The sequence below is a fragment of the Ornithorhynchus anatinus genome, chromosome 5 (assembly GCF_004115215.2).
Source record: "Ornithorhynchus anatinus isolate Pmale09 chromosome 5, mOrnAna1.pri.v4, whole genome shotgun sequence".
Lineage (NCBI taxonomy): Eukaryota > Metazoa > Chordata > Mammalia > Monotremata > Ornithorhynchidae > Ornithorhynchus > Ornithorhynchus anatinus.
In genome coordinates, this window is record NC_041732.1 from 48,534,768 (window position 1) to 48,562,753 (window position 27,986).

Consider the following 27,986-nt stretch of genomic DNA (forward strand, 5'->3'; position numbering starts at 1 on the left):
TAAGCGCTTACTAAGTGCCTAGCGCCGTTCTAAGCGCTGGGGGAAATACAGGGTTCAGCGCTTACTAGGTGCCAAGCACTGTTCTAAGCGCTGGGGCTTAGAGATTGGGCCTTGAAGCAGCGTGGCTCAGTGGAAAGAGCCTGGGCTGGGGAGTCAGAGGTCATGGGTTCGAATTCCGGCTCTGCCACTTGTCAGCCGTGTGACCGTGGGCAAGTCACTTCACTTCTCTGGGCCTCAGTTCCCTCATCTGTCAAATGGGGATGAAGTGCGCCTCAGGTGGGCCAACCTGATGACCCTGTGTCTCCCCCAGTGCTGGGAACAGTGCTCGGCACATAGGAAGCGCTTAACAAATACCAACATTATTATTATTATTATTACTGGGGGAGATGCAAGGTCACCGGGTCATCCCACCTGGGGCTCCCAGTCTTCATTCCCACTTTAATAATGTTGGTATTTGTTCAGCACTTACTATGTGCCAAGCACTGTTCTAAGCACTGGGGGAGATACAAGGTCACCGGGTCCTCCCACGTGGGGCCCCCCAGTCTTCATCGTGGCTCAGTGGAAAGAGCCCATGCTGGGGAATCAGAGGTCATGGGTTCTAATCCCAGCTCCGCCACCTGTCAGCTGTGTGACTGTGGGCAAATCACTTCATTTCTCTGGGCCTCAGTTCCTTCATCTGTCAAATGGGGATGAAGACTGGGAGCCTCAAGTGGGGCAATCTGATTATCCTGTATCTACCTCAGCGCTTAAAACAGGGCTCTGCACATAGGAAGCGCTTCACAAATCCCAACATTATTAAAGTAGCCTGTTTCAGGACATTTTGGGGGGAACTTCAATCTCTGTGCCTTTTGTAATTTACAAGAATAATGCAACGTACAGCTTCTCTCAAGATCTCACCTGGAGACTTTCCAGTCCTCTTCCAGTCTTGGCTACGGGAGGGAGAGTCAGGCAGAGGCCCGTCCATTCCATTCCTAGCTTGGCCAGTGGCTAGCGAGAGGCAAGCCATTCCAAGTGATTAGTACAGTGCTCTGCACATAGTAAGCGCTCAATAAATACTATTGAATGAATGAATCTGCTACGAGTCAAAACTCACCTGTGCTGGGTGGCAGCGGCATGGGAGAGAGTTCAGGGAGAAGACTCAAGTTGACTGTGCAAAAGAAGGCAACGGTAAACCACTTTCATATTTTTTACCACAAAAACTCCACGGTTCCATTATCAGAATGATTGCAGGTGGAGGTAGAGCAATCCGGGAGAGATGCGTCCACTGAGTCGCTACAGGTCAGAGACAACTCGACGGCGTAAGACAGGACAAGGCGGTGTACAGTGTTCTCTTAAAAATGTGTGCTCAGTTAAAAAATGGTGATGACAACAACGATCAAGAGCAGCTGTTATTGTCAGGGTCCGTGGTTGAGATTTGTTTTAAGTTTGGTCCGATTCAGTACACTTGATCCCTGAACCATAAATCATTTTTCCCCATATTCCACTCAACTACACTGAAGTAGGTTCATGTATATTTTATTTAAAGTAAATTAGTTTCCCAGTCTGTCGACGGTATTGAATACCCTCTTTGTGTATACAGATATATTCACGCAAACACACGTACACAGACGTGCAGACAATCAGTTCTTCTAAAACACAAGTAGTATGTTCTTGAAGAACCCTGTAAGAAGGAAGACGCGCACTCAACACATAGAGGAGCAGCGTGGTTCAGTTGAAAGAGCCCGGGCTGGGGAGTCAGAGGTCATGGGTTCGAATCCCGGCTCGGCCACTTGTCAGCTGTGTGACTGTGGGCAAGTCACTTAACTTCTCTTTACCTCAGTTACCTCATCTGTAAAATGGGGATGAAGACTGTGAGCCTCATGAGCGACAACCTCATTACTCTGTATCTACTCCAGCTCTTAGAACAGTGCTCTGCACATAGTAAGCACTCTACCATATCACATTCTATCCAGACAAATGCACGTAGTTGGAAGGAAGTTATCTAACTCCCCAACTTTTCTGTCCCAGCTGTCTGGTAAAAACGTGTTCTGGCCCAACTGAATATCTCCATCATTGTCATTAATGGTATTTATTGAGGGCTTTACTGTACTAAGCATTTGGGAGAGTACAACAGAGTTGGTAGACACATTCCCGCCCCCATGAGCTTACGGTCTAGAGAGAATGTATATAGCTGTTCTTCCTTTTCAAAAAATGACACTTCTGACATCAGATCCGATGTATATATGTAAAAAAACCACTGGGTGATTGTCAGTGTGGTTTGTACAAAAACTGGTTCTTTGCTGTGATGATTGGTTTGTTTCCTCTAGGCCCTGTTTCGATTTTGAGCCTCCTTTGAGGTATCCCAATCTTTGTACAGTCTTTGAGTGCTTAGAACAGTGCTTGGCACATAGTAAGTGCTTAACAAATGCCATCATTATTATTATTATTATTATTATTAATAAGGAGAGTAGCATCTCTTCTGATTGCTGCATTTCAAGCTGGTCGGTCTGCTTCAGTGGTCTCCCAACAGTCCATAGCCATGGTGCATTTTTTGAGACTATGCTTCAGAAAACTCTATGTATTACAAACTTAAAGATAGTTTAATAACATTTCGTACACAAACTTAGAAAAAATGTGAGCCTTACTTCAGCTTCTTGGAAGCAGGGAATGTCTAACCAACTCCCCTGAACTGTGCTCTCCCAAGCGCTTAGTACCGTGCTCTTCACACAATAAGCACTCAATAAATGCCACCGCTGGATTGATTGATAACCACAAATTCCCGTTTCAGCTGGCCAGTCACATATTTTGATTCTATTTGGTATTTGATTCTATTTATTCTATTTATTGCTATTGTTTTTTCAGTCTGTCCCCCCCAATTAGACTGTAAGCCCGTCATTGGGCTGTCTCTATCTGTTGCCGATTTGTCCATTCCAAGCGCTTAGTCCAGTGCTCTGCACATAGTAAGGGCTCAATAAATACTATTGAATGAATGAATGAATATTTTGAGTTGATCACTTATGTACCACTCTCAACATTAGGTTGCAAAATAGGATCACAAACCACAAAAGTCCTGGGCAAAAGTCAATCTCCTAGCAGCAAAAATGGGCTTATCTCAGCACAGCTTCTCTGGGTGGGACGTGTGAAAATATTGGATGACAGAATGGCTGTGAGTCCAGCTTCCGATTAGACTGTAAACCTGTCAATGGGCAGGGATAGTCTCTATCTGTTGCCAAATTGTCCATTCCAAGCGTTTAGTACAGTGCCCTGCACATAATAAGTGCTCAATAGATACTGCTGAATAAACAAATGAATGGACAGTCGGATTTTTAGCTGGCCTACCTCCAATGCAGAATAGATTTAGCACCTGATGTTTTGATTTCTGGTGTTTTAAGTAGCAACATGAGAAGCAGCGTGGCTCAGTGGAAAGAGCCCGGGCTTGGGAGTCAGAGGTCATGGGTTCGAACCCCCGGCTCTGCCGTTTGTCTGCTATGTGACTCTGGGCCAGTCACTTCACTTCTCTGGGCCTCAGTGACCTCATCTGTAAAATGGGGATGGAGACTGTGAGCCCCACGTGGGACAACCTGATCACCTTGTATCCTCCCCAGCACTTAGAACAGTGCTTTGCACAAAGTAAGTGCTTAACAAATGTCATTATTATTATTTTCCTTCTGAAGGGATTCCTTCTACCAAGTTCTGTGGAACAAGGAAGGGAAGGCAAAGTGGGGGGATTAAGGGCCTTATGGAGAGTTTTCTAGGATGACCCGAACTTGGCTATTTCTACAAAAGCATTAGACTGTGAGCCCGTCATTGGGCAGGGATTGTCTCTCTCTGTTGTGGAATTGTTCATTCCAAGCGCTTAGTACAGTGCTCTGCACATAGTAAGCGCTCAATAAATATTATGGAATACAGAATATTAAATACTATAAATAATATTAAATAGTATTGAATGAATAATATTAAATAGTATTGAATGAATAATATTAAATACTATAAATGATATTAAATACTTTTGAATGAATATGTCACCAGGTAACACAAGCATAATACACGACATAACCTGGCTCTCCCTGTCCAATATTTACAAGGCCATCGGCGGCTTCTCTGGTGAGAGGTTAACCAAAAATAGCCGGTGAGCCGAAGACCCTAGGGACAAGAGGAAAAGTTTTAAGGATGCGGTGAAATGGAAAGTCAGACCCTACGGCTGAAAGCTGGGCGAGGGCCGAAGGGGTCAGAACAGCATAACAAAATGAGGAATAATAAAGGAGCAGTCCTTTTTTCAGCAGAAGCTTTGAGAGAACCATGAGAAAAAGACACAAAAGGCCCCAGACGCTTTGAACTACAAAGGGAAGACGGTGTAAATAGTGCAGTGGGGACTAAGGACCTGCAGTTGGCCTTTGCCCTACATGTGCACATAAATGAGCTTCTCCACCACAGCCTTTCTTCTTCTAGAGTGAGACCTAACCTTACATATATACAGCTATTTCCCCAGGCAGTAGAGAACTAGTATTTTCACTGTTGTCAGTGTAAATGTTTATTTTGACATCTTTTTTCTCTCTTTCCTCCTTATCTCTTAGGATTGGGGGGAACCACTTCCCGAATGAATGTCTGTAATTCATTCATTCCATCGTGTTTATTGACGGCTGACTGGGTGCAGAGCATTCATTCAGTAGGATTTATTGAGCGCTGACTATGTGCAGAGCACTGGACTAAGCGCTTGGAATGGACAACTCGGCAACAGAGAGAGACAATCCCTGCCCAACGACGGTCTAATCACAGTCTAATCAGGGGAGACAGATGGCAGAATGAAACAAAAACAAGACCACCTTATCACGATAAATAGAATCAAGGGGATGTAATAATAATGCTGGTATTTGTTAAGCGCTTACTATGTGCAGAGCACTGTTCTAAGCGCTGAGGTAGATACAGGGTCATCACGTTGTCCCACGTGAGGCTCACAGTTACTGTACTAAGCGCTTGGAAAGCACAATTCGGCAACAGATAGACACAATCCCTACCCAACAACGGGCTCATTTTCCCTGTAACTGTGATTTCCTCTTACCCTATAATCAGCACGAGCCCCCTGAGGGACAGGAACAGGGGCTAACCTGATTTACTTGCAATAATAATAATGATGATGGTATTTGTTAAGCGCTTACTATGTTCCAAACACTGTTTTAAGCGCTGGGGTAGATACAGGGTAATCAGGTTGTCCCACGTGGGGCTCACAGTCTTCATCCCCGTTTTACAGATGAGGGAACTGAGGCACAGAGAGGTTAAGTTCATTCAGGTGTATTTATTGAGCACTGACTGGGTGCAGAGCACTGTACTAAGCGCTTGGAATGGACAATTGGGCCTCAGATAGAGATCATCGCTGCCCCACAGCAGGCTCACAGTCTAAATGGGGGAGACTGACAGCAAAACAAGAAGTCAGGCATCAATTCCAGCAAAATAAATAAATAGAATCATAGACAGATTTATTCAATGGGATTTATTGAGCGCTCATTGGGTGCAGAGCACTGTACTAAGCACTTGGAATAGACAAGTGGGCCTCAGATAGAGATCATCGCTGCCCCACAGCGGGCTCACGGTCTAAATGGGGGAGACTGACAGCAAAACAAGGAGTCAGGCATCAATTCCAGCAAAATAAATAAATAGAATCATAGACAGATTTATTCAATGGGATTTATTGAGCGTTCATTGGGTACAGAGCACTGTACTAAGCACTTGGAATAGACAATTGGGCCTCAGATAGAGACCATTCCTGCCTCACAGCGGGCTCACAGTCTAAACGGGGGAGATAGAAAACAAAACGAGGAGTCGGGCTTTAATACCATCAAAATAAATAGAATCATAGACAGATTCATTCAATGGGATTTATTGAGCGCCCACTGTGTGCAGAGCACTGCACTAAGCGCTTGGAATGGACAACTGGGCCACAGAGAGAGACCCTCCCTGCCCCACTGCGGGCTCACAGGCTAAATTGGGGGAGGCAGACAGCAAAGCAAAACAAGGAGTCAGGCTTTAATACCATCAAAATAGAGAAATAGAATCATAGATTCATTCAATGGTATTTATTGAGCGCTCATGGGTGCAGAGCACTGTACTAAGCGCTTGGAATGGACAACTGGGCCTCAGATAGAGACCCTCCCTGCCCCACTGTGGGCTCACAGTCTAAAAGGGGGAGGCAGCAAAACAAAATGAGGAATCAGGCTTTAATATCATCAGAATAGATAAGTAGAATCATAGATTCATTCACTGGTATTTATTGAGCGCTCATTGGGTGCAGAGCACTGTGCTAAGCGCTTGGAATGGACAATTGGGCCTCAGATAGAGACCCTCCCTGCCCCACTGCGGGCTCACAGGCTAAATTGGGGGAGGCAGACAGCAAAGCAAAACAAGGAGTCAGGCTTTAATACCATCAAAATAGAGAAATAGAATCATAGATTCATTCAATGGTATTTATTGAGCGCTCATTGGGTGCAGAGCACTGTGCTAAGCGCTTGGAATGGACAATTGGGCCTCAGATAGAGACCCTCCCTGCCCCACAGCGGACTCACAGTCTAAAAGGGGGAGGCAGCAAAACAAAACAAGAAATCAGAGGTTAATATCATCAGAATAGATGAATAGAATCATAGACTCATTCATTGGTATTTACTGAGCGCTTCCTGTGTGCAGAGCACTGTGCTAAGCGCTCGGAATGGACAATTGGGCCCCAGAGAGGAGCCCCCAGGGGCTCGCAGTCTCAAAGGGGGAGCAAAAGAAAAGAAGTCTGAAATGTTGTGATCCCCTTAAGGAATGGACGGGCATCGATACCCCTTTGATCAGTCCTTTATTAGGTCTTCTTCTCGATCGATCGATCGATCGGTCGATTGAAGCATCAGGCGGGTGCCCGAGAGGCGATCCGACTGCGGGCCCCGCCCCCGCTTTGCGCGGCCAGCCAATGGAAACCCTCCGCGCGTTGATTGGCGGCCGTCCCCGCCTGTGGCGGCCGAGCCCCGCCGCGCCGCCCGCCGCCCATTGGCCGGAGCCCTGGGGGCGGGACCGGCCGCCGGCCAATGAGCGGGAGGGGGGAGCGGCCGGCGGGAAGGAGGCCGATTTAAACGGCGGCGGGAGCGGGGGCTCCTGTGGGCGCCGCCGTCTCCGTCGCCCTCCCCCTCCGAACATGGTGCGCACCAAGGCGGACGGCGCGACCGGAGCCTACCGAAAAGGTAAGCCCGGAGCGGACGCCGCCCGGCGGGACCAACGCCAGGGGCCCGGCCCGGCCCGGCCCGGCCCGGCCCAGACGGAAAGGAAAGAAAAGGAAGGGGAGGGGAGGGGAGGGGAAGCACCGGCTGAGGCGAGGCCCGGCCCGGCGCGCGGGAGCCGTTGCGCGCCAAATCCGCCCCGAGGGCGCATGCGCAGGCGCGCGCCCGCCCCACACAGAGCGCCAGCGCGCGCCCCCCTCCCCCCCCCCCGCCTTTTCCCCTCAGGAAAAGCCCCCCCCCCTCCCCCGTCTATCACAGTCACTCACCCTGACTATTTACTGAGCGCTGACTCTCTGCACAGCACCGTGCTAAGCGCTTGGGACGCTGCAGTTCTTCTCATCCTCTCCCTTCCCCCAACGCCTTTTCCCCTCAGGAAAACACCCCCCACCCCCCCGTCTATCACAACCCTTCATTCACCCTGACTACTTACTGAGCGCTGACTCTCTGCACAGCACCCTGCTAAGCGCTTGGGACGCTACAGTTCTTCTCATCCTCTCCCTTCCCCTAACGCCTTTTTCCCTCAGGAAAAGCCCCCCTCCCCCCCCTCCCCCCGTCTATCACAGCCCCTCACTCAGCCTGGCTACTTACTGAGCGCTGACTCTCTGCACAGCACCCTGCTAAGCGTTTGGGACGCTACACTTCTCCTCATCCTCTCCCTTCCCCCAACACCTTTTCCCATCAGGAAAAGCCCCCCCCCGCCCCCGTCTATCACAGCCACTCACCCTGGCTACTTACTGAGCGCCGACTCTCTGCACAGCACTGTGCTAAGCACTTGGGACGCTACACTTCTCCTCATCCATCCACCCTCCCAATGCCTTTTCCCCTCAGGAAAAGCCTCCCCCTCCCCCGCCTATCGCAGTCACTCACCCTGGCTACTTACTGAGCGCTGACTCTGCACAGCACCCTGCTAAGCGCTTGGGATGCCACAGTCCTCCTCATCCTCTCCCTTCCCCCAATGCCTTTTCCCCTCAGGAAAAGACACCCCGTCCCCCATCTATCACAGCCCTTCATTCACCCTGGCTACTTACTGAGCGCTGACTCCACAGCACCCTGCTAAGCGCTTGGGACTCAACACTTCTCCTCCTTATCCTCTCCCTTCCCCGCACCCCCCCCCCAGCACTGAGTCTGCAATGATTTATTTCTATCATTCCCCTCCCCACCCCAGCTCTGAATGTCCCTATCTGCAATTTGATTTATTTTTATCATTCAGTGGGATGTAGGGAGCGCCGACTGTGGGCAGAGCACTGGGCTAAGCGCTGGGAATAGACAGTTCTCCTCGTCCCCCCGAGTGCTCCCCTTTTGCTCCCCTTCCCCCCAGCACTGAATGTCCATAGCTGCAATTCGATTTATTTCTATTATTCAGGCGGATTTATTAAGCGCTGACTATGTGCAGAGCACTGTACTAAGCGCTTGGAAAGTACAATTCTCCTCTTTTCCCCCCCGACTCGCCCCCTTTGCCCCCCTCCCCCGAGCACTGAATGTCCATAGCTGTAATTTGATTTATTTCTATTATTCAATGGTATTGAGCGCTTACTGTGGGTAGAGCACTGTGCTAAGCGCTTGGGACACTACAGTTCTCCTCATCCACCCCCTGCCCCCCCCCCCCCGATTCCTCCCCCTTTGCCCCTCCCACAGCACTGAATGTTCATATCTGCAATTTGATTTATTTCTTTGTTGCTCAGTCTATTTATTGAGCACTTACTGTGTGCAGAGCACTGTACTAAGCGCTTGGAAGGTACAATTCTCCTCCTTCCCCTCCTCCCCGCTGCGTCCCCCCAACTCGCCCCCTTCCCCCCACCCCAGCACTGAATGTCCAAATCTGCAATTTGATTTATTTCTATCATTCACTCGATCGCATTTATTGAGCGCTTACTGGGTGCAGAGCACTGTACTAAGCGCTTATAATAATGATGGTAATTGTTAAGCGTTTACCATGTGCCAAGCACCGTTCTGAGCGCTGGGATAGATAGTGGGCAATCAAGTTATCCCGCTTGGGGCTCACACTTTTAATCCCCATTTTACAGATGAGGTCACTGGGGCACAGAGAAGTGAAGTGACTTGCCCAAGGTCACACAGCAGACAAGTGGCAGAGCCGGGACTAGAATTAGAAAAGCCCCCCTTTTCCTCCGCTCCTGCTCTCCCCATCGCCCCGATCCCCTCCCTCTGCTCTACCCCCTTCCCCTCCCCAAAGCACTTGTCCATATTTATTATTCCATTGATTTTATTAATAATTATAAATGATTATTGATTAATTATTGACCATAATTCGATTTATATGGATGCCTGTTGGTTTGTCTCCCCCTCCTTCTAGACGGTGAGCCCGCTGTGGGCAGGGATGGTCTCTCTGTTGCTGAATTGAACTTTCCAAGCGCTTAGTACAGTGCTCTGCGCTCAGTAAGCGCTCAAATAGGAATGAACGAATGAACCCCACATCCCCGGGCTCTTTCCACTAAAAGCCACGCTGCTTCTCTTCTATCGATGTCTGTTGAGTTTTTATTGGTAGATCTGTTGAATTTTATTGATGTCCATCTCCCCCTCCTCTCCCCCCAGACTGTGAGCTCGTTGTGGGCCAGGGTTGTCGCTCGTGTACTCTCCCGAGCGCTTAGGACAGCGCTCTGCACTCAGTAAGCGCTCAATCGATACGTCTGAGTGATTCGACCCTTGTCTCTGTCCAACAGTGGTGGCCGGCCGAGCTCCCCGCAAAGCCCTCGGCGCCTGTAACGCGGCCAACGCTTCCACCTCTCCTTCAGCGCGGAAAGGTAAGAGCCGGGGAGGTGTCGATGGGGTTGGTTAAGCGCTTATACGTGCTAAGCAGTGCACAAAGCGCTGGGGTGGGAACAAGGGTCGGGCCCAGTCCGTGCCCCCCATGGGGCTCACGGATTTAATCCCCATTTCAGATGCGGAAACAGGCAGGGAGAAGTGAAGGGACTTGACCAAAGTCTCACAGCAGACAAGTAGAGGAGCCGAAATGTCACTGTTGATGGCCGTATTGTACTTTTCCCAGCGCTTAGTACAGTGCTCTGCGCGCAGACAGCGCTCGCTAAATACAGTCGAACGAATGAACGAGCTCAAGTCCTTGAGCCTGTAAGCTCACTGTGGGCAGGGAATGCGTATGTTAATTTTTATAGTGTATCCTCCCAAAAGTTTAGTGCTTTGCACACAGTAGGTGCTCAGTAATGGGTTCGAATCCCGGCTCTGCCACTTGTCAGCTGTGTGACTGTGGGCAAGTCACTTCACTTCTCTGGGCCTCAGTTCCCTCATCTGTACAAGGGGGATGAAGACTGTGAGCCCCACGTGGGACAAGCTGATTCCCCTGTATCTACCCCAACGCTTAGAACAGTGTTCTGCACATAGTAAGCGCTTAATACCAACATTATTAAATATGATTGAACCAATGAACGAGCTCAGGTCCTCGAGCCCGTAAACTCACTGTGGGCAGGGAATGCGTATGTTAATTGTTATAGCGTATCCTCCCAAGAGTTTAGTGCTTCGCACACAGTAAGTGCTCAGTAAATACCATCGAATGAATGAAGAAGGTCTGCTGACTCTCAGGCCTGTGCTCTTTTCTGCGCTTCTCCAGGTAAAGTGTGAGGGAATGCTTCAGTCCGGAGTCATGAAATGCAATGAATCTCGAATGTAAAGAGGAGGGGGGGAAAAAAGGATTATATGCCTGCGAGAGGCAATAATAATGTTAATCATGTTGGTATTTAAGTGTTTACTATGTGCAGAGCACTGTTCTAAGCGCTGGGGTAGATACAGGGTAATCAGGTTGTCCCACGTGAGGCTACCAGTTAATCCCCATTTTACAGATGAGGTAACTGAGGCACAGAGAAGTGAAGTGACTCTCCCACAGTCACACAGCTGACAAGTGGCAGAGCCAGGAGTCGAACCCATGACCTCTGACTCCGAAGCCCAGGCTCTTTCCACTGAGCCACGCTGCAATCTTCCCCCTGGGCCATCCTGGTCCCGTTCCAACCCCCTGTTAGGTTTTATTTCGCCCTCTCCCAGCGCGGCCTTCCTTGTGGTGGAGGGGGCTGCTGGAGGAGTGGCGCGGGGCAGCAGGGCCCGGCACACGGAAAACTCTTCCATTTATATTCCACTGCTCAGGCTCTCCTCCGGCGAGCGCCTCTGTTCGGCTCTGCCCTCGCAGACCAAGCAGAGAGAAGTGGTTGGAGAGTTTGCGTGGCGCTCCCCTCCCTCTTCTGGCTGTTGCTGGATCTCGCCTCGAATCGGTGGTGTTTATTGAGCACTTTCCGCGTGTGCAGAGCACTGTCCTAAAGGCTTGGGAGGAGACAGTGGGACAGAGTTGGTAGACATGTTCCCTGCCCACACCGAGCTTACAGTCTAGAGCTGGGGGCATTCTTTGGTATTTTGGGTGGTTTTCCTGGGGCACCTGGCCTTTCCCTTACCCTCCTGCAGAATTGGAGGGAAAACTGGGTGGCCGTTAAAAAAAAAAAAATAACAAAAAACCCCAAAAACTCTGCTGGAGAGTCAGGCAGATGAGAGAGGGTGAGTCTGTCTGTGTGCTCTCTGTTTTACGGTTATTTTAGCCCATTTCAGCCACCAAAAAAGTTTTTGCGGAAAAGGGAGGTCCTCTATCAATCAGAGTGTCCTGCACACAGTAAGCACTCAAGAAATACGACTGAATGTATGAAGGGATGGAGGTGAAGGGGACCGTCCCAAGTTGTTGAAGAGTGCCAGAAAGCGTCTCACAACTGTACTACTGTCTTGATTGTTTCTGAAAAGGAAGAACAGCTACACTGTATGTATTCCCTCTCCACTAAGCTCGTAGTGGGCAGGAGGCGTGTCGGTTGTATCATGCTCTCCCAAGTGCTCAGGACAGTTCTCTGCACACGGTAAGCGTCAATAAATACCGTTGATGATGGTGATGATGAGATTCAGTTCTTCCAGAGCACGTGTTTTTCACTACAAGTTAGGGGACAGAGCACCGTTGGGGAATTGGGTAGCTGGGAATCAGAATTTTTTTTTCCCCTTTTCGGGGCAAAAGTCTGAAATTTGACAGAGTCTGAGCAACTTCCAATTTTCACTTTCGATACCCAGAACACATGGGCATTTGTAGTTGTGTAACTTTCTTGCAACACTTGGCGTGGCCCAGACAACCCAGTTCGAGTCTCTGCATTGGATTGGAATCCCCCCTCACCCCCGAGGTCAGGGACCACGTCTTCTACTTACCCTGGATGTTCCCAAGTGCCTCCTATGGTATTCTGCACATACGTGCTTGAAAAATACTTAATGAACGTCGACAAAGCAAATCAGCCCTAGGCACCCGAAAACAGGACCCTGGGATATATATCCCCTCTTAAATCACTGAATATGCAGTGTCAGTCCACTGCAATTACTTTAGAGCAGTGAATTTCATAAAAGGCAGCGTTAGCATCCTGGTAATTTCCTTACAGTTTACCACACACTGGATCCACTTCGGAGTGAAGAGGGAGACGTGCATAATCTCCAATTAATGTTGAAAGTGCAAATCTTGTCAGTTGGGAGATCTTGAGAACGAAACTGCCAAAGTGCCGTGTGTAGCGAGGCAGACTTCTTGAGAACTCCGGCAGGAGATGTTACCTGCTGGATTAACCTTAACGTGGTGACTTTCAGGGTAGTGTGATTCTTAGCCGTCTATTCTCCATTAACAAGGTGTCTATGTAGGCGCATTTCAAAGGACCGTTAACTCTGTTAGCAAAACAATCTGGCTGTCAACTTCAGTTAAGGCCCCAGGCCCCCAAGCTATCGATGCTTTGTTCAAAGCGCAAAGCCTAGCGTGTAGCCCGTGGCTACTGCCCGCTCCCTAACTGTGAAGCCAGATTTAGTGTTAGTGTACTGAGGCATAAAAATGTTCAAATGCTTTGAAATCTTAAAACCTTTGCCTTTGTATATGGGGTCATGATTACGTTATCTCTTTCCTTGTTTGGTAGTTATTAGGAATGCTTTGAATCCTTTTGGAAGACAGGAGTTAGCTGCAGTCCTTTTCCTTTTGCAGCTGAAAGCAAATATGCCGGTGGGAATCCAGTATGCGTAAGGCCAACGCCCACCTGGCAGAAAGGAATTGGAGAATTCTTCACCTTATCATCCAAGCATTCGGAAAAAGAGAATCAGAACCCGAATGAGGCTGAGCCAGGAAGCAGTGGCCTAGGAAAAGCTACAAGGAAGTAAGTGTGTTTGTGTGTGTCTTTCAAAACTTTCTGAAAAGTAGACGGTAAATACTATTTAAATTGCTGCCAAAGCTTTTGTTGTTTGCTCACAGTATGAAAACGTAACCCTCATTCAGAATATTTCCTGTAATAGAGTTTCTGACATGGATTCTTGGACTTGAGACTTTGTATGTCCCAAGATGGAATCTTTATTTCATCTGACAAAGAACCATAGCTCCCAAGCCTTTGTTACATTTCTTATCGTTATCTTTGAAGAAGTGTGTTTGAGGAGGGGATTGGTGCTGTTTAACTGCATTACCACTTCAATGCTTTTTGATAGCAGCTGTTTGAATTTCAGGCCCTGATGTTTTCTTGAAGTCCTCTGCTCTAACTTCTACAGCACCCTTGGCTGTTGATGTTGATCTTACTTGCAAAGTGGTAGATGATTTAATTGGCTTTGGAGCACCTTTTGTCACATATTAACAGATAATCCCCTCAGAACAAATGCAAACTTCGGTATAAAATTTAGCATTTGGCAGTTCTCAGAGGTTTTGGTGTGCAGCTCATTGGCAACCACTTCAATGTACTTTTGCTCTTGTAATTCACCATTTGAAAACCAGCTGCAGAGATTGGCTTTGCCCCTTCTCTCATCGTCAACGGCATTTCTTGAATGCCTGAGTCTTAAGTACTGGGGGAAAGTACAAGATACTTGATACTGAGAAGCAGCGTGGCTCAGTGGAAAGAGCCCCGGCTTGGGAGTCAGAGGTCATGGGTTTGAATCCCGGCTCTGCCACTTGTCAGCTGTGTGACTGTGGGCAAGTGACTTAACTTCTCTGGGCCCCAGTTCCCTCATCTGAAAATGGGGATGAAGACTGTGAGCCTCACGTGGGACAACCTGATTACCCTGTATCTCCCCCAGCGCTTAGAACAGTGCTCTGCACATAGTAAGCGCTTAACAAATATCAACATTATTGTTATTATTATTGATCTCTGTCTTCTTAGTGCCAGGAGCTGGGAATCTAATGGGGTGGACAGAATGGCAACAATTATTTATGGATAGCGGGAGCAGGAGAACAAGGATATAACAGGAAGTTCTACAAGTGTTAGTTTTTAACTTCATTTGCTGAGACACTAGGTGATAACACTACTTTTTAAAATTACTTGCATTATACATTGCATTTCTTGAGTGAAACCAGTGAGACAGCAGAGAGATATTTCTGCCTGCCTCTGCTCTGCTACTTGCCCCTGGGGATAACTTTTGATGTTGCTGTTTCTCCCTCCAATCTTCCTGAAAGTGCCAGCTGGGAGAAACCCAGTGAGGATTCTCCCGCACTGCCTCCCTGAGGGAATTATCCTACTTTCTCATCCTTAATCCTCCCAAATCTCCACAATAATTCCCTGCCTGCTAATCTTCATCCTGGTATCTGACAAATAGGTATCTCTCCCCCTGGTTAGGAGCATGGTCTAGTGGAAAGAGCACAGCTCTGGGAATCAAGAGGGCCTGGGTTTTAATCCTGGCTCTGCCACTTGTCTGTTGTGTGACCTTAGGCAAATCACTTAACTTCTCTGGGCCTCAGTTTCCTCAACTGTAAAATGGAGGTTAAATTCCTGTTCTCCCTCCTACATGGACTGCGAGCCCCATGCAGGACAGAGATTGTGTCTGACCTAATTAACTTGTACCTACCCCAGTGCTTAGAACAGCATTGGACACATAGTAAGTGCTTAACAAATACCATTAAAAAAAAACACCCTTAAACTTCACTTCTCTGTGCCTTATTCTTCTTACCTGTAAAATGGGGATCCAATAATTAATTGTCCTCCCTCCTACTTAAACTGTAGGACAGAGACTGCATACGATCCGATTAACCTGTATTCTGCCCCAGTGCTTGACAAATGTCATTATTATTCGGTGAGGAAAAATCAGGAAAGAATACTGTGAAGTGACTTGAGCACAGTAATTCTTATGCAGTCCCTTGGTAGTGTAGTGCTTTTCACTGGAAAAAGTAGAGCTAGAACATACCTCAATTTACTCCGTTAATTACTGATTTATGGGCCTTCTTGGGTTCAGAAGCAGGTGAGCCAAAACTAGCCTGTTAGTCCCATCTCCCAAACTGGGGATGCCTTTCTATTGGTTACTGAGATATCCCTCTCAGGGGGAAAAAAAAACACCCATTACCTATTGTTCTTCTTGATTTAATTAAAAAAACACCCCACAAAACAGCAAAAACCCTTCAAAAAAAGCAAAACACAAACATAGTCCCGTGGCTAGGTATGAAATCAGTGAGATCTGAGAAAGAGGGGAGCCTCTCTTCTCTCCTCCGCCCTAATCTTCCTTACTCATCGAGTCCCACTTTGGTGGATGGGAGGAGTAGGAGAAGAAGATGAGGACCAAGGCAAAAACTTCTGTGTTCTTTCCGAGCATGTGTGAAGACCGTGACATTTAATCCCTGTAGTTCCAGCCAGCTCAACTTTAACTACCTGTGCTCAGGTCCTTCTTCGGCAAGTGAGATCAGGACTCGAGGAGTAAAAGATGGAGTCCGTCCTCCGGGTTTTGATCGTGCAGGGCTTCAGCTTCAGTGCTCAGGACTTAAAAATCGTGCTTGAGTAAATCACGTCCACCCCTTGCTACTTGATCAGTTTCTGTACTGCACTGATAAAATCTGTTGTTTGCCCAGCATTGTTCTTGACTTTCCACTCAGCTGAAAATTTGACCGATTCTTCTGAAGGTTTGCACTCTTTCTTTTTCCGCTCCCTCCCGCCCTCTCTCCACAGAGCCCGTCCTTTGCCTCCGGATCCTACAGAGGAGGATGATGATGATGATGCGTGTCCCGATGAAGATTAGAACATTCTTTAGTTTGCTGCTGCTGACTAATATCTCTGCTTAAATCGGTATCTCCGGCTGTATATTTGTGTATATATATATTCGCGGTTGCTCTGATTAGTTTTGCTGTACATAACTCCAATGAAAAAGGCTAAACTGGACTTTCAACACTTAGGAACTCAAACCAAGTAGTTTTCAAGTGTTTACTTCTAAGATTAATATATATCTAGAGCTTGGCATTCAGTGTAATACGGTATTTTATTTTCTACTCGTGTGATGAACGCATCCTGCTTAAATTAAAGCCATTTCGCATGGCGTCCTAAGTACTAATCTCCAGGATTTAAGGCTCGCTTGCTTTTACCATTTTTGTCATATTTGTTAATCGAAATAATGTGCCATATAGACTTGTGTGCTTAAAAAGCAGTATTTAAAAAAAAAATCAAGGTACTTTGCATAGTCAAGAAGGATTTTCCATACTGAACTCCCTGAATTGAAAGCATGGCTATTTTTGTGTTTTCCCTCAGGAATGGGTTATTTGTTGACACTGTCACAAGTATTTCCGTTAAACATTTGAAGAGGTACTCTATTAAGGGATTAGACTAGTGTTCCTAGATCTACCTCTGCCTCTGGTCACTCTTCTCCATTTTTTCTCTCCCTCTCCCTTTTAGGGTAGTGAAGTTTACAACATCAATTTTTCAGGTATTTATGTTAAGGCAACATTCTCAGGAAAACAGTAATCCAGGCTAGTAAGGAAAACTGCTAGTAACAACACCACTGTCCTGCTAGAGCAATCATTTTTTATTTTTCTGACATGTCTGAAAGACAGAAGCCTCATCAGAGGAGATCAGAGTTAGAAGCCCTATTCAGTATCCAAGAATATTTAATCATGTTTAATAAAATCACCTCATCCTTTCCTCCCTCAATATGATTGGTCTTGCACAAGACTGACTGGAATTTTTCACTGAATTATTGTCACTTCTGTGAATAAGCACCAGGAAATCATCATTGAAAAATTTGAAGACCTCAAAGAAAGCATATTCTAAAAACACTTTTGTCCTCGTTAATGTTGACAGTAAAGTGAAATTGCTAACCATGGGATTTACACTGGATTTACAAAAAAACAAAATTTTGTAGTCTGTGTAGAAATACTGCTATGTTCAATTTTAGGTGCCAAAAGAAACCAGAGGTTTACTCCCTATGATCAGGTATCTCCTGGCTATAGAATGGTAAGGTTGATGCCTGTTGATGTTTGGAAAGAAATTTTCTCTGTCAAAGAAAATGCCTGCCATACAGGACCGTGCAGCAACTAATGGATTTCAAGGTGTGCAACGAGCATGATTATGGAAGTGAGTAGAATATTGTGTTGTAACTGGTATTTCCTTATTCTGTAACCAAGGATTCTGCTCACTGACTTCACAGGATTATTAATCATGATTAATTTTGCTAATTCCCGTCTTGCTATAAACATGCTTTGCAATAAAATGGCCTGATTTCATAATGAAGCAATCCATTTATTTTGAGTACTCTTCTGTGGGCTGCTTGAATCTTGGGTTCCATCCTCTCTTCTTGCTTTCTGGGAACTTCAGGGTATCACAAAGAGGGGACATGAGTCTGACTTACGAGACCCAGGATAGGATCCTAATTGTGTTAGAGCTTGTTGTTCTTCAGATGTGCTTTTGAAATAGGTATTAATCAGAAACTTTTGCTAATTAATTTGAAGACTGGTAGCGGGGACGGGAAGAGCCTTCCATAATAATGATGATGGTACTTGTTAAGCGCTTACTATGTGCCGAGCAATGTTCTAAGCGCTGGGGTAGATACAGGGTGATCAGGTTATGCCACGTGGGGCTCACAGTCTTCATCCTCATTTTCCAGATGAGGGAACTGAGGCACGGAGAAGTGACTTGCCCAGTCACACAGCTGACAAGCGGCAGAGCCGGGATTAGAACCCATGACCTCTGACTCCCGAGCCCGGGATCTTTCCACTGAGCCACGCTGTTTCCCCGATGATGTTAATGGTATTTGTTAAGCACTGACTATGTGCCAAGCACTGTTCTAAGCACTAGCGGGGATATAAGGTAAACAGGTCCCACGTGGGTCTCAGTCTTAATCCCCATTTTCCAGATGAGGGAACTGAGGCACAGAGAAATGAAGTGACTTGTCCAGAGTCACACAGCTGACAAGCGGCTGAGCTGGGATTAGAACCCATGACCTCTGACTCTCAAACCGTGCTCTTTCCACTGAGCCATGCTGCTTCAAAAGAATACCTGTAAGTTCCTTACTTTCTTGAGAGGATCAAACAAAAAAAAAAATTACAATTTTTTGGTTGGGGATTTTGTGGTTTCTAAATCAGGTGTTTGCTAATGGAAAAAATTCCATCTAAAGCAAGAAAAGGGTGAGATGCAGGGAAAGGTTTGGTTTCTTAGTCCCTGTGGAGCCTTAAAGTTTCAGAGGTAAGAATTCCTGTTATGTTTCTTGACTCGGGGTAACCTACTCTTCTTTTAGGCAAGAAATGTAGTGTGGCCTACTGGATAGAGCATGGGCCTGGGAGTCAGAAAGCCCTGGGTTCTAATCCTGCCATGCCATCTGTTTTGTGTGTCCTTGGGCAAGTCACTTGACTTCTCGGTGCTTCAGGTACCTCATCTGTAAAATGGGGATTAAGGCTGTGAGCCCCACGTGGGACAGGGACTGTGTCCAACCTGATTTGCTTGTCTCCACCCCAGGGCTTAGTACAGTGCCTGGCATAGAGTAAGCACAGAACAAATGCCACAATTATTATTGTTAAATGTAGAGAACCAACCTGGCCTAATGGATAGAGCTTTGGTTTGGGAGTCAGAAGGACCTGGGTTCTAGTCCCAACTCTGCCACTTGTCTGTTGTGTGACCTTGGACAAGTCTCTTATTTTCTCTGTGCCTCAGATATCGCATCTGTCAAATGGGGATAAAGAGAGTGTGAGCCCCATGTGGGACATAGCAGCGAGGCTCAGTGATAAGAGCCCGGGCTTGGGAGTCAGAGGTCATGGGTTCGAATCCCGACTCTGCCAGTTGTCAGCTGTGTGACTGCGGGCAAGTCACTTCACTTCTCTGTGCCTCAGTGACCTCACCTGCAAAATGGGAATTAAGATTGTGAGCCTCACGTGGGTCAACGTGGTATCTCCCCCAGTGCTTAGAACAGTGCTCTGCACATAGTAAGCGCTTAAATACCAACATTATTACAAAGACTGTGTCCAATCTGATTAGCTTGTATCCACCCCGGCGCTTAGTACCGGTGCGCAGCACATAGTAAGTGCTTAACAAATACCATTGGAAAAAAAACCAAAAGTGCCTTCAGGTAGGGCAAAACTGGCTCGGGTTCTATTTAGTGATACTTAGATTCAGAGGAAATCCCTTCCATTCTTTTGTATTTTTGCATTTCTTTTTTGCATTTTTTTTGGCATTTCTTCCTGGTGAATCTGCTATTACTTCAGTGTATAGTATCTTTCAGTTTGGACGGAAGAGAAAGGAGGCCCCCAGACCATTCTGTTCAGATCTTAGAGTGAGTAGTTAGCACCTGACTCGTGTGAACGATCGTCTCAAAAAAGGCACTTGCAAGGGACTTGTTTCTGGGTGCAGCGAAAGGTCTAGACGTGTTTTTGTCTCGAGTTATAAGGTCCAACGTGGTAGATACTCAGGGGTGGTTATTTGCGGTCACGCCGCAGTTGGTCGACCTCAGTAGAATGTGTTCTTCCGAACACCGCGCCGTATTCCTCTCATGTTAAAATATAAAGCAGCAGCGTAAAATATAAAGAGAAGCAGCGTGGCTCAGTGGAAAGAGCATGGGCTTTGAAGTCAGAGGTCATGGGTTCAAATCCCTGCTCGGCCACATGTCAGCTGTGTGACTTTGGGCAAGTCACTTAACTTCTCGGTGCCTCAGTTACCTCATCTGTCAAATGGGGATTAAGATTGCGAGCCCCACGTGGGACAACCTGATTCCCCTGTGTCTACCCCAGCGCTTAGAACAGTGCTCGGCACATAGTAAGCGCTTAACAAATACCAACATTATTATTATTATTATTATAAAGCGATCTTTTAGGCTGTTGCTCTCCAGTGTCACCTGCGCCCTGTCGTGTCCGTCATAGGAAGCGGATCCAATGTTGGCAAAGCATTTTATTTTGCCCAGGCATAACCAGTTTCGATGACAGCGGTGGGTTTACTCCCCACTTGCCCTAGAAAACTACAGCCGTGAAGACCAGACAGGTAAGCCAGACATTTGCCGAACTGGGCTAGAAGAGGGCGGGGGAGGCAGTGTGGTAGCATAGATGGGGTCTATGGGAAAGAAAAAGAAAGCGAGTTATAGATGAAGTTCAATACTTCTCTACCTCTCCTCCCAATTTAGAATTCCAGCTTTTTTTTTCTTTGATAGTTGGTAGAAATGCAGGTTGTATAAATAACGAGTGAAATTCTTCTGACATCTGATAAACAGTAAACATTCGGATCCCGGCTCTGTCACTTGTCAGCTGTGTGACTGTGGACAAGTCACTTAACTTCTCCGTGCCTCAGTTCCCTCATCTGTCAAATGGGGATTAAGACTGTGAGCCTCATGTGGGACAACCTGATTACCCTGTATACCCCAGCGCTTAGAACAGTGCTCTGCATATAGTAAGCGCTTAACAAATACCAACATTATTATTATTAAACATCACTCTGGGTGTGAGGATACTATGAAACACAAAGCTGTAATAAAGTGGGGTGAAGCGTAATTTTAAACTGTTCTTTCCTGCTGGCCTCGATTTATTGCGTACCTACAGTTTGGTCCATCTCTAATTTATCACATGAGAGAGTCTGTCCCTCCTGCCCGTTTTTTTTTTTTTTTTTTTGTCTCTTTGTGGATTGCCTTTAGTTTCTCATAGGTGAACCTCGAAGACTGAAACGTGGAATTTACGATTTTGTTCTTGGAAGCATTTCACGTGGGTCAAGACGTGGCTATTTTTCTTTCACTGTACTTCTGATTTCTGTTGCGAAGCCCAAAACAATGGTCAAGAGGCCTCCTTCTCCAGTGTTGCAAGGCTTTAATAAATGGTCGAAATAAAATCTGTCTTGATTATTTTGAAATAGATATCAGTTTTATGAAGAGGGATCTCTGAGTCTGAGTGGCCTTGACAGTCAAGTCGGATATAATACCAAGAGTGATGTACCTCGGTTAACAGGTCTGCCACTGGTCCTGGTCGTTACACTTTTCTGAAGTCTGTTGCTTGATTTATGGGTACAGAGAGAGACTAGAGAACTTATTTGTTGGGTGTGTTTCTCACACCTGCTCCCCTCAAAGATAAAGTGATCCAATAAGACGGCCCTGGACTACTGCAGATTTGAGTGTCTTTTAGGCCAGCTCTGCTGGCATCTACTAGCCAAATAATAATAATTGTGCTATTTGTTAAGCACTTACTATGTGCAAAGCACTGTTCTAAGCGCTGGGGTAGATACAAGCTAATCAGGCTGTCCCACATGGGGCTCACAGTTTTAATCCCCATTTTGCAGATGAGAAGTTAAATGACTTGCCCAAGGTCACAAAAAATAATCATTGGAGATACGTTACACGCTTACTACGTCCCAGGGGTTGGATGGAATCCAACCAAATCGGGTTGGACACAGCCACTTGTCCCACCTGGGGCTCACGGTCGCAATCCCCCTCTTACAGATGGGGGAACTGAGGCCCAGAGAAGTGAAGTGACTTGCCCAAGGTCAGGCAGAAGATAAGTGGCGGAGCTGGGATTAGAACCCACGACCTGTGACTCCCAAGCCCGGGCTCTTGCCACCGAGCCACGCTGCTTCCCTAAGGGGCCAAACTGCCCCTGTGGATGGGGAAAGGGGACAAGTTACATAATTTGAATTTCTGACATAAAAGGACACCCTGTACCCTGGCAGGGTGGGTAGAGCACCGCCCTGGGAGTCAAAGTCATGGGTTCTAATCCCGGCCCCACCACCTGTCTGCTGTGTGACCTTGGGCAAGTCAATTAACTTCTCTGGGCCTCAGTTCTGTAAGAGGAGCATTGAGACCATGAGCCCCACGTGGGACAAGGGGCTGTGTCCAACCCAATTTGGTTGGATTCCACCCAGCCCCTGGGACGTAGTAAGCGCTTAACAGATATCTCCGATTGTTATTTTTTAATCCGGTCTTGGGTTATTTTTAAACGGGACGGGTGAGCTCGTTCCTCAAATTGCATTATATTTTCCCCTTCCCCCGGAAAGACGTGACCCTGATTTAACCTTTCATCTGACCAGGAGCGGCCCTACTTCGTAGCCAAAATAACCGTGCGGGCATTTCAGGCACGGGACGGGTAAATATTGGTCCAGACGTGCTCCCTCGGGTGCAAGTGTGAAGGGGAGGTGTGTTGGGGGGGCGTCTATTCAGTCGATCGTATTTATTGAGCGCTTACTGGGTGCAGAGCACTGTACTAGGCCCTTGGAAGGGACATTTCAGCAGTAAGTCCAATGATGTGGGGTAAAATTGCGGAGGCGTTGTCGAGACGGCGTGAAATCCACCAGAGGGAGATGCTAGCTAAAAGCACTGGGTGCTGGTTCATAGCAGGATTCATTCATTCAGTGGTATTTATTGAGCGCTGCCTGTGGGCAGAACACTGTACTAAGCGCTTGGAAAGTACAATTCGGCAACATTCATTCGGTTGTATTTATTGAGTGCTTACTATGTGCAGAACACTGTCCTAAGTGCGTATAATCATGATAGTATTTGTTAAGCGCTTACTATGTGCCAGGCACTGTTCTAAGCGCTGGGTGGGGGATACAAGGTAATGAGGTAGTCCCCCAGTCTGAATCCCCATTTTACAGATGAGGTCACTGAGGCCCAGAGAGGTGCAGTGAGCTGCCCAAAGTCACACAGCTGACAAGCGTGGCTTAGTGGAAGGAGCCCAGGCTTGGGAGGCAGAGGTGGTGGGTTCTAATCCTGGCTCCGCTTCTCGTCTGCTGTGTGACCTTGGGCAAGTCACTTTGCTTCTCTGGGCCTCAGTTCCCCCATCTGTAAAAATGGGGATGAAAAAAGGTGAGCCCCACGTGGGACAATCTGATGACCCTGTATCTCCCCCAGCGCTTAGAACAGTGCTCGGCACACAGTAGGCGTTTAACAAATACCATCATTATTATTAATAAACATACAATAAATATGATTAAGTGATGGGATGAATTAACGAACCCTGATATGTGCTAAGTACTTACGATGTGTCAAGTGCCGGGGTAGATAGAAGTTAATCAGGTCAGTGCTCAGCACATCGTAAGCACTTAAATACCATCATCATTATTATTAATAAGCATACAATAAATATGATTAAGTGATTGGATGAATTAACGAACCCTAATACGCGTGGCTCAGTGGAAAGAGCCCAGGCTTGGGAGTCAGAGGTCATGGGTTCGAATCCCGGCTCTGCCACTTGTCAATGAATATTGAATGAATGAATGAAGCTCAGTCCAGTGCTGTGCACCTAGTAAGCACTCCATAAATCCTATTGAATGAATGAATTCCAAGCGCTTAGTTCAGTGTTCTGCACCTAGTAAGCGCTCCATCAATCCTCTTGAATGAATGAATGAATGAATGAAGCTTAGTCCAGTGCTCTGCACCTAGTAAGCGCTCAATAAATCCTATTGAATGAATGAAGCTTAGTCCAGTGCTCTGCACCTAGTAAGCGCTCAATAAATCCTATTGAATGAATGAAGCTTAGTCCAGTGCTCTGCACCTAGTAAGCGCTCCATCAATACTATTGAATGAATGAATTCCAAGCGCTCAGTCCAGTGCTGTGCACCTAGTAAGCGCTCCATCAATCCTATTGAATGAATGAATGAAGCTCAGTCCAGTGCTGTGCACCTAGTAAGTGCTCCATAATTACTCTGGAATGAATGAATTCCAAGTGCTCAGTGCAGTGCTCTGCACCTAGTAAACGCTCGATGAATCCTCTTGAACGAATGAATTCCAAGTGCTCAGTCCAGTGCTGTGCACCTAGTAAGTGCTCCATCAATCCTCTTGAATGAATGAATTCCAAGCACTCAGTGCAGTGCTGTGCCCCTAGTAAGTGCTCCATCCACCCATCCATCCATCCATCCATCCATGCATGCATGCATCCATCCATCCAACCATCCATTCACCCACCCATCCACCCACCCACCCACTCATCCATCCATCCATCCATCCATCCATCCATCCATCCATCCATCCATCCATCCATCCATCCATCCATCCATCCAACCATCCATTCACCCACCCATCCATCCATCCACCCACCCATTACCCTTTCATCCATCCCTACATCCATCCATCCATCCATCCATCCACTCATCCACCCACTCATCCACCCACTCATCCACCCACTCATCCATCCATCCATCCATCCATCCATCCACCCACCCATTATCCTTTCATCCATCCCTACCTCCTTCCATCCATCCCTACATCCATCCATCCATCCATCCATCCATCCATCCATCCATCCATCCATCCATCCATCCATCCCTACCTCCATCCATCCATCCATCCATCCATGCATGCATCCATCCATCCATCCATCCAACCATCCATTCACCCACCCACCCACCCACCCATCCATCCATCCACCCACCCATTATCCTTCCATCCATCCATCCATCCATCCATCCATCCATCCATCCATCCATCCATCCAACCATCCATTCACCCACCCATCCATCCATCCACCCACCCATTACCCTTTCATCCATCCCTACATCCATCCATCCATCCATCCATCCACTCATCCACCCACTCATCCACCCACTCATCCACCCACTCATCCATCCATCCATCCATCCATCCATCCACCCACCCATTATCCTTTCATCCATCCCTACCTCCTTCCATCCATCCCTACATCCATCCATCCATCCATCCATCCATCCATCCATCCATCCATCCATCCATCCATCCCTACCTCCATCCATCCATCCATCCATCCATGCATGCATCCATCCATCCATCCATCCAACCATCCATTCACCCACCCACCCACCCACCCATCCATCCATCCACCCACCCATTATCCTTCCATCCATCCATCCATCCATCCATCCATCCATCCATCCATCCATCCATCCATCCACCCACCCACCCACCCACCCACCCATCCTTCCATCCATCCATCCCTACCTCCATCCATCCGTCCGTCCCTCCGTCCATCCATCCGTCCCTCCGTCCCTCCCTCCGTCGTATGGAACGAAGGACCGCCGAATCCTCCGTGAAGGCGGGCGGGCGGGCGGGCGGGCGGCGCTTCCGCTTAGCAACGGCACGCGGTTGCTAGGGCGTGTCGATGGGGGCGGTGACCCGGAAGCGTTTGCGGCGGGCGGCCCCGCCCCCCGGGCGCCGGTCCAATGGGAAGGGGGCTGCGGGGGAGCGCTTCCGGTTCGGCGGCGGCCGGCCCTGCCCTGCCCTGCCCTGCCCTGCCCCGGCCTGGCCTCCCCTCCCTCCTCCTCCTCCTCCTCCTCCTCCTCCTCCTCCTCCTCCTCCTCCTCCTCCTCCTGGCCGCCGCCGTCCCTCCTCCCTTCCTCCCTTCCTCCCTTCCACCCCCGGCCCCGCGGACGCCTCGGCGGTGTTTGCGGGGAGCGGAGTCGCCGCGGCCCCCGGACGCCGCCCCAGGTAGTGACCCGGGCCCCGGGGGGGGGGAGCGGCGGGGGCGCGCCCCGTGCACGCGCGCGCGCCGCCGCGAAGGACCGGCCGGCGTCGATGGGGGGGCGGGGGAGGGGAGGCGGTCCCCGCCCGCTGCGGCCCGGGAAAAAAGGGGGTGTCCGTCGTCGTCGTCGTCCCCCCCCCCCCCCCCCCGGGACCCGCCCTCGCCCGCTGCCGGAGAGCACCGGCCGTTCCCTCCGCCGTCCGCGGTTGGCGCCGACGGGGTGCGGGACACTGTGCTCAGCGCTGGGGAAGGCCCGGGGGGAGCGTTCGGGCATGCATTTAATTGTCTTTATTAAGCACGGGGTGCGGAGCACTGGACTAAGCGCGGGGAGGAGCATGGGGGCATGCACTTAATTGTCTTATCGAGCGCTGGGTGCGGAGCACTGGACTAAGCGCTGCGGGAGCGCGGGGAGGAGCATGGGGGCATGCACTTAATTGTTTTTATTGAGCGCTGGGTGCGGAGCACTGGACTAAGCGCTGGGGGAGCGAGGGGAGGAGCATTCGGGCATGCATTTAATCGTCTTTATTAAGCGCGGGGTGCGGAGCACTGGACTAAGCGCTGGGGGAGCGAGAGGAGGAGCATTCGAGCATGCATTTAATTGTCTTTATTAAGCGCGGGGTGCGGAGCACTGGACTAAGCGCTGCGGGAGCGCGGGGAGGAGCATTCGGGGCATGCATTTGTCTTTATTGAGCGCTAGGTGCGGAGCACTGGACTAAGCGCTGGGGGAGCGCGGGGAAGAGCATTGGGGCATGCACTTAATTGTCTTTATTGAGCGCGGGGTGCGGAGCACTGGACTAAGCGCTGGGGGAGCGCGGGGAGGAGCATTCGGGCCTTCACTCAGCCGTCTTGGTGGAGCGCTGCATGCAGAGCATTGTATTAAACGCTGGGGAAGTGCAGAGAGGAGCACTGGGGCCTTCACTCAGCCGTCTTGGCGGAGCACTGGACTAAGCGCCCCAAGAAAGTGCAGGGGGGAGCATTCGGGCATTCACTCAGTTGTCTTTATTGAGTGCTGGGTGCAGAGCATTGTATTAAGCACTGGGGAAGTGCGGGGAGAAGCATTCGGTCATTCACTCAACCATCTTTATTGAGCTCCGACTGTGTGCAGGACACTGGACTAAGCGCTGGGGAAGTGCAGAGAAGAGCATTCGTTCATTCACCCTGTCGTCTTTATTGAGCCCTGGGTGCAGAGCACTGGACTAAGCCCTCGGGAAGTGCAGAGAGGAGCATTCGTTCATTCACTCAGGCCGCTTTATTGAGCGCCGGGTGCAGAGCACTGTACTGAAAGCCCCCGAAAAGTGCAGAGAGGAGCATTCGTTCATTCACTCAATTGTCTTTCATAATAACGTTGGTATTTGTTAAGCGCTTACTATGTGCCGAGCACTGTTCTAAGCGCTGGGGGAGATACCGGGTCATCGGGTCGTCCCGCGTGAGGCTCACAGTTAATCCCCATTTTACAGATGAGGGAACTGAGGCCCAGAGAAGTGAAGTGACTTGCCCACAGTCACACAGCTTTATTGAGCGCTGATTGGGTGCAGGGCACTCTGCTAAGCGCTCGGGAAGTGTGGAGAGGAGCTGTCGTTCATTCACTCAGTCGCCTTTATTGAGCGCTGTGTGCGCGGCGCTGTACTAAGCGCTCGGGGAGTGCAGAGAGGAGCATTCGTCCATTCACTCGGTCGTCTTTATTGAGCTCTATGTGCAGACCCCTGTACTAAGCGCTTGGAAAGTACAATTCGGTCACGGCGACAATCCCTACCTAGCAACGGGGGTCACAGTCGAGATGGGGGGAGACGGCCAACAAAACAGGTAGAGGGGCCTCGATAGCATGAAAATAGAAATATAGATGTATGCACGTCATTAATAAAATGAAGAGGAGTCTAGTTAGATGCAGAGGTGGATGTGCAGAGATTGAGGGCCTTTCCACGGCCACCCCGTCCTTCCTCCCGTCTCCTTTCCTTGTCCCCTCCCGTCCCTCCTGGCTTGGGGCTGGAGGAGGGTTGGGGGACAGAGAGAGGGTCCGGAGGTCGGACTCTCTATCGGCGTTCAAAATCTCCGAGGAATACACGAGCTCCCAGGCTGGTCTCCTTCTCACAACGGTCCGGTTGGGCGGCTCGTCCGGCGTTGGTTTTCCGGGGGAA

The 27,986-nt window shown here is 48.6% G+C and overlaps 2 protein-coding genes across 5 annotated transcripts in view; both read left to right on the forward strand.

Moving 5' to 3' along the window:
• Nucleotides 1–7,073: 7,073 nt before the first annotated feature.
• PCLAF (PCNA clamp associated factor) lies at nt 7,074–17,695 on the forward strand. The gene is made up of 4 exons (XM_029066749.1): nt 7,074–7,187; nt 9,902–9,982; nt 13,222–13,390; nt 16,145–17,695. The coding sequence occupies exons 1-4, from the start codon at nt 7,142–7,144 to the stop codon at nt 16,212–16,214; spliced, it is 366 nt and encodes a 121-aa protein (XP_028922582.1). The 5' UTR covers nt 7,074–7,141; the 3' UTR covers nt 16,215–17,695.
• Nucleotides 17,696–25,717: 8,022 nt separating this feature from the next.
• CSNK1G1 (casein kinase 1 gamma 1) overlaps nt 25,718–27,986 on the forward strand; it is a 205,392-nt gene continuing 203,123 nt past the window's right edge. For 2 of the 4 annotated variants that reach the window (XM_029065566.2, XM_029065567.2), the window contains exon 1: nt 25,719–25,817. The gene's annotated coding sequence lies outside the window, so the exon portion shown is untranslated. Of the gene's footprint in view, nt 25,818–27,986 lie in introns of all 4 variants that reach the window. The other 2 variants (XM_029065562.2, XM_029065568.2) reach the window with 2 other exon arrangements.